General features: G+C 41.1%; 1 protein-coding gene across 3 annotated transcripts; it reads left to right on the top strand.

Annotated features, from left to right (window-relative positions):
• Positions 1–224: 224 nt before the first annotated feature.
• Dtd2 (D-aminoacyl-tRNA deacylase 2) lies at positions 225–6,503 on the top strand. 3 transcript variants are annotated; one of them, NM_001108981.1, is made up of 3 exons: positions 225–354; positions 1,804–1,873; positions 5,409–5,831. In NM_001108981.1, the coding sequence occupies exons 1-3, from the start codon at positions 244–246 to the stop codon at positions 5,732–5,734; spliced, it is 507 nt and encodes a 168-aa protein (NP_001102451.1). In that variant the 5' UTR covers positions 225–243; the 3' UTR covers positions 5,735–5,831. The 3 variants fall into 3 exon arrangements, with proteins under 3 accessions (NP_001102451.1, XP_038968558.1, XP_038968559.1); XM_039112630.2 differs by lacking the exon at positions 225–354 and adding an exon at positions 382–563 and having other exon boundaries at positions 5,409–6,503; XM_039112631.2 differs by lacking the exon at positions 225–354 and adding an exon at positions 594–718 and having other exon boundaries at positions 5,409–6,503.
• Positions 6,504–10,606: the final 4,103 nt, after the last annotated feature.

Genomic DNA, 10,606 nt, shown 5'->3' with positions numbered 1-10,606 from the left:
TGACCAACCTTGGCCCGATGAGACCCTACCTGCAAGAAAAAACTAAAAACAAGGTAGGTATTCGAAGATGAGATTAAGTTAAAAAGAGAGGGGGCGATCTCTAAACAAAAATCCTCCGAGGGACTGTGGACTCAACTCTACATCCGGGACTCCTGACAGCTAGAAAGACGCCCCGCCTTCCTAGGGTGGAGCTACGAGCAATAGGAGGAGCTTATCCGAGCATGCGCAGCGCGGACCCGCGTCATGGCGGACGGCGGTCGTGAGGTTCAGGCTCGAGCGCTCTTGCAGCAGTGCCTGCACGCTCGCCTGCAAGTGCGCCCGGCCGATGGAGACGCGGAGGCGCAGTGGGTGGAGGTAACTCCCGGCCCTATCCGCGGAACCATGCCGGTCTTCCTGTCATCTATCGTGGGAGAAAGAGCTTGTCCCTTTCCGTCTACCCATCCTAGTGGGCTGCCTAGCTGTCTCTTTGGACTTGCTTCTGGTGGTGGCCTGTGCCCGACTGGTTCTCTCTGTAGCGCTCAGCCTGCGGATGATCTTTCTGCCTTAGTATCTTAAGTGTTGAGGTAACAGCGTAAGCCACATCGCCGAACGGTTCTCAGAATCTTTAGGGAATCTCATTGACCCCCAGTAGATACTTAGATTCCATTATCCTGCAAATGTGAGGCTGCTCACAACCACCTGTAACTCCAGCTCCATGGGATCTGATGGCCTCCTCTAGGTATGACAGACACCTGCCATTATACACAGACACACGAGTGCACATAGTTAAACTAAACTCTTTTCCAGATAATTCAGATATGAGTGCAGAGTTCTATTTACACAGAAAACCATTAGAACCAGAAAGATGAGGTTGAATGTTAATGCTAGTAACGGTTAAATTGAGTCCCAAACATGTATAAAGCATGCAAAATGCCTTGGAAGTTAAAGCATGAAATAAACTATGTGTCTGCCTCTCCATTTATTTTTATATAGCATTTGATAAACACCTGTGTCATACTTACCGTGAGCTCAACACTGTTTTAATTAGTTTGCATTTACTAGTTCGTTTAATCTTTGTGGTGGCTTCTGAATCAAGTGAGTCAAGGAAATTAACATAGAATCGATTCCTTCAGTGATAGCGACAAAGTCATTTATCACTCGTTCATTTTCTTGTAGTCTGTCTTACAGGAACTAGTAAACAAATATTCAAGTCATGTAAAATGAGTAAGTGTATATTCCTGATAACAACCAACCTTTTCCTATAGAACTTATCATAAATGTAATTTTCAAAGCCTAATCATTGGATTTACTTAAGGCACTGACCACGATAACAGCAATTGAACAGTTCCTGGAGTTTGTCAAAATAAGATAAGACCCTATGTGGAAATACCACTCTCTTTAAATAAATGATTTAGGGGAAAATAAAAAGTAACATCAGAAGACATCAATGATACTGTTGCTTATTTAACAGCCCCACGTGGTATGACAAGAATCATTTGATGTTGAATAAATCAGCCTTTCTGTCGGCCTGGCAGGGTGTGGGGGCGGCTGTTTGAAATCTCTGCTGACACAGTAGAAACAATACAGGTGTGGCTTGTAATCTCGACTGCCCTTGGTTTTGCTGTATTCTTTTAAATAAGCTTGGTGATTAAGACTTGGCAAAAATTGTTTTGTTTCTCATGATTTACTTAGAATCCAAGACTCTCCTTATTCTGCTCCCTCGGCTTTTAGCCCACGTGCTTACAGACACTGAAATGTTTCCCATTGAGCTGTTTCTCTGTGGAGTCTTTCCTAATCTGAGATTCCTGTGGTAATTTCTCGCAGATTCGGAGAGGATTGGTGATCTATGTGTGTTTCTTCAAGGGAGCCAACACAGAACTTCTTCCCAAAATGGGTATGTGGTTTTTCTCTTCTCACAGTGAGAGGGGCGTAAGAATGTTGTACCAAAATCCCTTATGATGTAGAACGAATAAAGGAGCAAAGATAGGAGCTACTTGTGAGCAAATGAACCAAAATATTCAAAACCACACTGTGTTGGTTTCAGTGGGATTTTGTTTTGTTTTTAAGGGCTTGAGGTTGCACATGTTAAGCAAATGCTCTACACTGACCTATATATAACCTTAGCTAAGAAGCATAATTTATTTTACTTTTACTTTTTCACTTTGTTTTGCTATAGTGCCATAGTGCTATGTACTGAAGTTGGGGCCTAGAGCATGATGGGAAAGTGCTCCACCACTGCACTATATCCTAAACCCTTGAATGAAAACGAAAATGCTGTAATAAGACCTAATTCTTTGTAAATTAATAATTTTTAAAAAATTTTTAAGGTTTATTTATTTATTTATATGAGTACACTATAGCGGTCATCAGACACACCAGAAGAGGGCATCAGGTCTCATTACAGATGGTTGTGAGCCACCTTGTGGTTGCTAGGAATTGAATTCAGGACCTCTGGAAGAGCAGAGTAATAAAAGGGAAACTCAGGGACAGATAACCCAGTGATGACCCCTTAGCCAAAAGTCAAACCAACAGAGGAAATCATATGCTTATATTTCAAACTTTGCTGACAGCTCTGTCAGAGCATGAAAACGGTACTTAAGAAGGGACTGCGTGAGAGGTAAGGCTAGAAAGCTAGTCACCAATAGTTTGACATTTGAATCTAGAGGATAACGAGGAGCCTTTGAAGGCTTAGGATGTGGAATGAAGCCCCTTGTGTAAGAGAGGGTTTCTGTGAGATCCTGATGTTGAGGTGTTAGACATTCTGCTTGTTTTCCTAAGTTAGTATTTTACCCTGGTCATCTTTGCTGTCCACAGGGATGTAGTAAGAGTCTTCCAAGTACAAAAATAAAATGTTGGTCATTTGTATCTGGGAAGCGGTGGCTCATGCCTTTAATCCCAGCGCTTGAGAGACAGAAGCAGGTGGATCTCTGAGTTCGAGGTCAGCCTTGTCTACACAGTGAGTCAGGGATACACAGAGAAAGCCTGATATCTGTCAAAAAGACAGAGATTGACTTTGCAAAGCTGGGTTATGATCTTAATGTCTTAATCATGAGGTAAAATAAACCCATGAAACCCAACCGGCATTTCATTTCTTAGTGACTAAACCATTGTGCTTCTGTCTTTTTCTTTATGAGGTCATTCTAAATACATGTGTAAGATTGTGGTGAATGAAAACACAGAGGACGCCACCCTAAGTCTTTTAATGACTAGTTTAGCAAGTTTACCCTTCACAGTAAAGGACTGTATGACTAAGAATCAGATTCAGCAGGTTGAAGTACAAGCAAAATAGCCATTTATTATGGAGAGGTTAGTTTGTATGTTACTCTGTTCCATGAGTGAGCCAGTATGAGGAGGTTCTCTTAAAGCCTGCCTCATACTTACTCATGCTTCAGACCTTTCCAGTCAAGCCTTATATACATCGGTAGTATAACCAGTGGTGTCCATGAAATCTGGAATACCATAGCTAAAATAAAAACGTGTAGAATCTTCCTCAGTTCATCTTCAGTATAATTGTACTGAGATCAGGGATCTGTCAAAGCTTGACTTCCTGTCTGTGCTATCAGAGGTATTTGATGAATAACCTGTCTTACAGTCTTTAAGATTCTACCACACTATTAATTATTGTCTCATTTCAATTCAACTTGCTTCTATTTCTCTTTGTACCGTCTTCTGCATATGCATGTGAGAGTACTCAGTTACAGCCAGTAGAGGGAGGTATACGAAAGTCTAATAAAATGGTATTGCTGCTCATTGCCAGAAATCCAGAATTGCTAAGTTAGGAGTCTGAGCCTGAATAGCTAAATCATGATTTCCATGGGCATGGAGTGTCAGGAGACTTCCTGCTTCCTGAGATCAGTCAGCAGGGCTGCTGGCCCACGGTACCTGTTCGCACCAGAGAGTTAAAAAAGTTTAAAGAGATGTTAGTTAATGAAAAATGATGGGGCTCGTAGCACAGACTCGGAACCAACCGATTTTTACCAGATTAAGTGCATGACTTGTGGAGTAGGAAGTCACACCAAGTCCTTACTGATGTTTACTTCAGGATGTCCAGTAACTGAAATCAACTGAAGCAGAAAAGCATGCCTTCTAAAATTAAAAAATAAATAAATAAATAAAGTCTATGTAGCCCTGGCTGGGCTGCTGCTCACAGAGGTCTGTCTTCCTCTACCGGCCATACTGAGATTATAAGGTTTATAGAATTCCTTTGCTACTCATCCTGTTCTTCATAAGAAGAGTTCATTTTTACCTTTGTAGAGGGAGTGGGAACCTAAGTGTAGATATAGACCAAAAGGTTAATGAAATGGTTAATATTGAAATAGTATTAGTGTAGGTTTCTAAGTACACGTGGATGTTTGTGGTGGTTTGGATAAACTGCCTTATAATCCTTATGAAAGTATTGCCAGGGGCTTTTTGTTTTGGATTTGAGAGAGGCGGAATTTTATTTGTATTTATGTGTACGGCTGGTTTGCCCGTCTGTGTACCGTGTGCACACGTTGCCTGCACAGGCAGGCCATAGAGGGCATCAGATCCTCTGGTGCTGCAGTCAGAGAGTTGTTAGCTGTCATGTCAGTGCTGAGAACCAAATCTCCATCCTCTGGAAGAGTAATCAGTACCTTCAATATCCAGGTCTTCTCCCCGGCCTCCTATTTACATATGCAATACACATATACATATACTTACACAAACATTCATGTACATATACGCTGCCAGTATCTTTTGTTTACTTTTTCATCTGCAATAATGAGTTTCACCTCTACATTTTCCCAATAGGTCTTATTTATAAAATGTTAGTCCATGTTAGTATTACCTTAAATTGTGAAATTACAAAACCATTGGTTCACTAGTGGGATTTAACTAATGGATTTGTTTATGAAATGAAAGGCGCAGAGAGACAGACATTCATGTGCCCCCATAGGCAACAATGTCTGAGGTTCCAGGGTTTGGCTACTTCTTTGAATGTAGGTCTTCTGGGATGAACTTTGTATCGGTGACCTACCTGCCAGATCATATGTGAAGCACCTTGGTATTTTCTGTATAGCATTCAGAATTTTCTGTATTTTTTGTGCGTGGGCTGTGTTGTTTAGTGAAACCCTTTTTAACATCTACAGACTGGGTTTGAAAACTAACCAGGTTTTGGGGCTGGAGAGATGGCTCAGCAGTTCAAGAGCACTGACTGCTCTTCCAGAGGTCCCGAGTTCAATTCCCAGCAACCACATGGTGGCTCACAACCATCTGTAATGGGTTCTAATGCCCTCTACTGGTGTGTCTGAAGACAGCCACAGTATACTCATCTGCATAAAATAAATAAATCTTTAAAAAAAAGAAAGCTAGGTTTTAAATATGAAACTTAATAACCAACTAAAAGATTGATGGTTTTCTTCATGTTTGTTTTTCGCTTCAAAAATGCTTTGCCTCTCTTCTTTATTCAGTCAATACGCTGTTAAACGTGAAGTTAAGTGAAACGGAAACCGGCAAGCATGTCTCCATCTTGGATCTGCCTGGCGACATTCTGATCATCCCCCAGGCCACCCTCGGGGGCAGGGTGAAAGGACGGAGTATGCAATACCACTCAAACTCTGGGAAGGAGGAGGGCTTAGAGCTGTACTCCCAGTTTGTGTGTCTGTGTGAAAAAGCCGTGACCAACAACAGCAAGTGCGTAGAAGCGGGGGTTGCAGTGGCGCACGGCACGTACGGGAACAGGCAAGTGTTAAAGCTGGACACCAATGGACCGTACACGCACCTCATTGAGTTTTGAAAAATTCCGTCCCACCCCGCTTCCTGTACAAAACGACCTGGTCTGTAGTTAGTTTTTTTTTGTTTTGTTTTGTATTTGTTTTTGTTTTTGTTTTTTCTCCCTCCATTCATCTTGAAGACACAGATCTGCAACATATTTAGGCAAGAAAATCCTTGCTCCAACCTTGGCATAGAGTGGTACATTCCTTTAATTCCAGGGCTTGGGAGGCAGAGGCAAGCAGATTTCTGTGAGTCGGAGGTCAGCCTGGTCTATATGTCCTAGGACAGCCAGGACTACACAGAGAAACTCTGTCTCCTAAAACAAAACGTTAAATATTTATGCTGGGCATAGTGGTGCATGTGCCTTTAATTCCAGCACGACAGAGGCAGAGGCTAGAGGGTCTCTGTGAGTTCAAGGTCAGCCTGGACTTCATTGTGAGTTCTGGGGTAGGCAGAGCTATATGTGAGACCCTGTCTTGAAAAAACAAAAAACTAATAAATATTAAAAATTTAAGATACTTTTTAGAGTGAAAAGTAAATGACCGGAATTAGACATCTGAGGGAGCTGCTGGAGTCTTCCTTGTGTCCTAGACTTTCTTAGCCTGTGTTTTGATGCTTTAGATTCCTATTGCTCATACACCCCAAAGTCCACCCCCCCACTTTCATAGCTTTCCTACTGTTCTATTTTGAAACTTAAGAATCGATAACTTGAGCTCATTGTCCTTAGCTTTTGTTTTATTGATTCACAATACAGTTGTTGAAATGTAATAAACTATTCATAAGCTTAGAAACTCCAATTTTTCCTAAAGCTTCTCCAAGGACATGTGTATGTCTTTCAAAAGAGATTGCATTACTTACTTTAAATCATTTTGATTTTATGCCTAGGTAAAATGCTGACTCACAGCCCTAGATAGAGTTCAAGCGATTCTCCTTACAAAAATTGCCTGAGATACTTGTGGAGAATGGCACTTCAAGTGCAGGTGAGGTTGTTAATTAGAAAAAATGGCAGACAGGGAATAAACAAGAACAAGAGAGGACTTGGAGGAAGTGGCATCAGTTTAGCTGTTAGCATACGCACTTTACCTTCACAGCACTGCAGAAAGAAAGACAAGTCATTGTCTGCAAGTCATCCAATACGCCAGAATCGTCTCTGTCCTCTACCATTTATAGTAAGGCTTGTTGAAATTAACCTTGATTAAGGCTTTGCTTCTCTCCTGGCCAGTTAATTGGTTCACTTACTAAATTAGGCACAAGCAGAATTACCCCTAACTTGGATGCCTTCAGCCTCAGTTTTTCTAAGATTTTTAGAATGTTTCAAACAATATACTTCCTAGCTATTTTTAACGATTTATTTTCTTCTTAATTATAAGTGTCTGTCTGTCTGTCTGTCTATGGATGTGTACATATGAGTGCAGGGGCCCTCAAGGCTAGAGGCTCTCCTGGAACTGGAGTTACAGGTGGTTGTGGGTACCAGGAATCCAACTGAGGCTCTCTAATCACTGCTTACTCTTTTTTTTTTGGTTCTTTTTTTCGGAGCTGGGGACCGAACCCAGGGCCTTGCGCTTCCTAGGTAAGCGCTCTACCACTGAGCTAAATCCCCAGCCCATCACTGCTTACTCTTAACTACTGAGCCATCTCTCCACCCTCCAGAAGTATTTTTTAATATTTCAATTTTGGAACTGGGAACCACTTGTAGAAAATATTATATGTAAGGTGGAACATGTGGTTTTGATGTTTTGAACACATTCCTATGAAGGAAAATGAGGGAACTGGGTCTATGGTTTAGAACACACACACACACACACACACACACACACACACACACACACACACACTATTTTAAAATCTTAAGAAGAGCAGAATGAACCACACCTTTATCATTCCTTCGTTGCTTCTCACTATAAAAAAAGGCGGCCTGCTGTCTGTCACAGAGGCTGCCCACAAGGGGCCTGAGCCATCAACAGACCCTGTGCAGGGTCTCCCCTAAGCTGCTAAACATAGGCATGCTGCACCCTGAGCTGGGGCTCGGACAATAGGATAAGCTCCCTAAATTACAGCCCTCCATTCTATGTAGCACTTCCATAAGCCTGCTAAACTCAGGGATCCCTCCTCTCTACAATCTATAAATGTTGGAATTCCCTTTGTTCTGCCGGTCCCTGATAGGTCTCTCATCCCAAGCCTCCCCACAGTGAATGGCAGCTTTACTAGAGGATATTTCACCAGAAATGAAAAAAAAAAAGACACACCATTTATGAATAATATCTATGCTAATGATTTTTTGGTTCTATGGTGAAGGAATAAACATTACTGAATATCAGTATCAAATACTACAGCATTCTATGCCACTTGTCTTGGAGAATAACAACCTCACTGCTGTTAACAAGAGAAAATGTCAGACTTTCACTCTTAGTGACCAACATTGCAGAGGACCTGATATATGGTTTACGTATAAAGCAAAAGCCCTTGCTAGAACTGTGGTGTGTTTATGAATCAGGTAAGCACTGGACGTGGTTTAATTTGGGACCCCATTCCATTTGGGTCATGCACATCCACCTTTTTGTTGGAGCCTAGTTTTTTCACCTCCACATACTGTGCTCACATACCCTCTCCAAACAATTCCCCAGAATGTCCTCAAACTGCCACATGTAACAGGCTACCATACTCCCATGTCTGGACACTAATAACATTAGTTTCCTCCAGCCCTAGTAAATTAAATTTAAATGTTTTCCAGTCCACACTATCTTCAAAGTATCAGAGTAGGAAGAATAGGGTCTGACCTGAGCTAATTGTGGATATGTATCCAGTGAAGAAAACAGCTCTGTAGTAAACTTTTTAAAAGAGATTCCACTATTTACCAACTTCTGCCTATACACAATTGGGCATATAGATGATTAAAATCCGATGCATTATTGGAAGGGACAGGCAGAGTAGGGAAAATAAATGCATGGCTGTTGGCCACCATGTGGGTGACTGGGAACTGAACCCAAATCCTTCAGAAGCCAGGGTTCTTAACCACTGAGCAACCTGTGCAGCCCTGAGACCCACAGCTGTTTAGTTTATTGAAACAAGAGTCGTTTCTGAGGGGGGAGAGTTACTAGAAAAGACATTTTTTCATTCTGAAAAGGTACCTTGGGATAGACTTTAAATACATGTTCATTCGGATGGCTCCCACCTTCTTGGCAAGCTTCTTCAAGGCTGTATTTCTAGAACATGTCTTTATCTAAGCACTGCAGTGTTCAGAAGCTGTCGTGACTCTTTATCTTCAGAGCAAAGTCTGCACACTAAAGGTTGGAATCTATATAGTCAGCCAACCACAGTGAGCTCTGACCACCAAGAGTAAATGTCTAACATGAAATTATTCTCTTATGATAACAATGTGGCTGTTACTCTCCTAGACAAGTAGTATAGAACCCTGTATTATTTGATATTGATATTTAGTAACGTAATCTCTCACTGTAGAACCAACAAATCATTAATGTAGACACTATTCATAAGTCAGAATCTTGGGAAATAACTTGCAAAGAAAGAGCAAAGTCCAAGAGGCCAAAAGCTCTACAGATAACAGAGGGGTAAAGAAACAAGAAACACTGTTGAGCAAAGGTACTTTTCAATATACAAAGATGAGGCCAGCAAGCAAGATGGCTTAGGGGGGTAAAGGTACCTGCTTCCAAACTTAATGATCTCAGTTCAATTCCTGGGACCCATGTCGCAGGAAAGAACCAACTGCCAGGAGTTGTCCTTGGACCTGCGTGTACTCACGCACAAACACACACACACACACACACACACACACACACACACACAAAGTGACACACTGTGTCACAAATCAATAACAAAATCAGTCAATAAATATGAAAAACAATTACAAATACTAAAAAAATAGTACAAGGTCAGAGGAGAGAACTGCAAACCTAAAAGTTATGAGTTTTCAGAATTTATACAACTGAAATCTATCTTAATTACTTTTTTATTGCTGTGAAGAGACACCATGACCAAGAGAACTTATAAAATAAAGGTTTATTGGGGGCTTTTTTTAGAGTCAGAGGATTACTCCATGACCATCGTGGTGGGAGCATGGCAGAAAGCAGGCAAGCATAGTGTTGGAGCCATAGCTGAGAGCTCACATACTGAGATTGTAACCATGAGAAAGAGCAAATAGAATGGCATGAGGTGCTGTCTGTATGTAGAAAAATGAAAATAGACCCATATTTGTCACCTTGCACAAATCTCAAGTCCAAGTAGATCAAGGACCTTAACATAAAACCAGATACACTGAATCTAATAGAAGAGAAAGTGGGAAAGAGCCTTGAACTCATTGACACAGGGGAAATTTTTCTAAACAGAACTCCAATGGCTCATGCTTTAAAATCAAGAATTGATAAATGGAACCTCATGAAAATGAAAAGCTTCTGTAAGGCAAAGGACAGTCAATAAGACAAATCAGCATCCTACAGATTAGGGAAAAAAATCTTCACTAACCCAACATCCGATAGAGGGCCAATAGCCAAAATATATAAAGAACTCAAGGGGGCTGGAGAGATGGCTCAGCGGTTAAGAGCACCGACTGCTCTTCCAGAGGTCCTGAGTTCATATCCCAGCAACCACATGGTGGCTCACAACCATCTGTAAAGAGATCTGATGCCCTCTTCTGGTGTGTCTGAAGACAGCTACAGTGTACTTATATATAATAAATGAATAAATCTTTAAAAAAAATCTTTAAAAAAAAAAAAGAACTCAAGAAACTAACAACCAAAAAACCAAACAACCCAATCAAAAGATGGGTTATAGAATTAAACCAAGAATTCACAACAGAGGAATCTGAAGTGACTGAGAAGCACCTAAAGAAATGTTCAAAGTCCTTAGCAATTAGAGAAATGCAAATCAAAATGACCCT

Source organism: Rattus norvegicus, chromosome 6 (genome assembly GCF_036323735.1).
Source record: "Rattus norvegicus strain BN/NHsdMcwi chromosome 6, GRCr8, whole genome shotgun sequence".
NCBI classification, from domain to species: Eukaryota; Metazoa; Chordata; class Mammalia; order Rodentia; family Muridae; genus Rattus; species Rattus norvegicus.
Note: the sequence above shows the minus strand (reverse complement) of the source record. Positions and strands in the feature narration are given on the sequence as shown.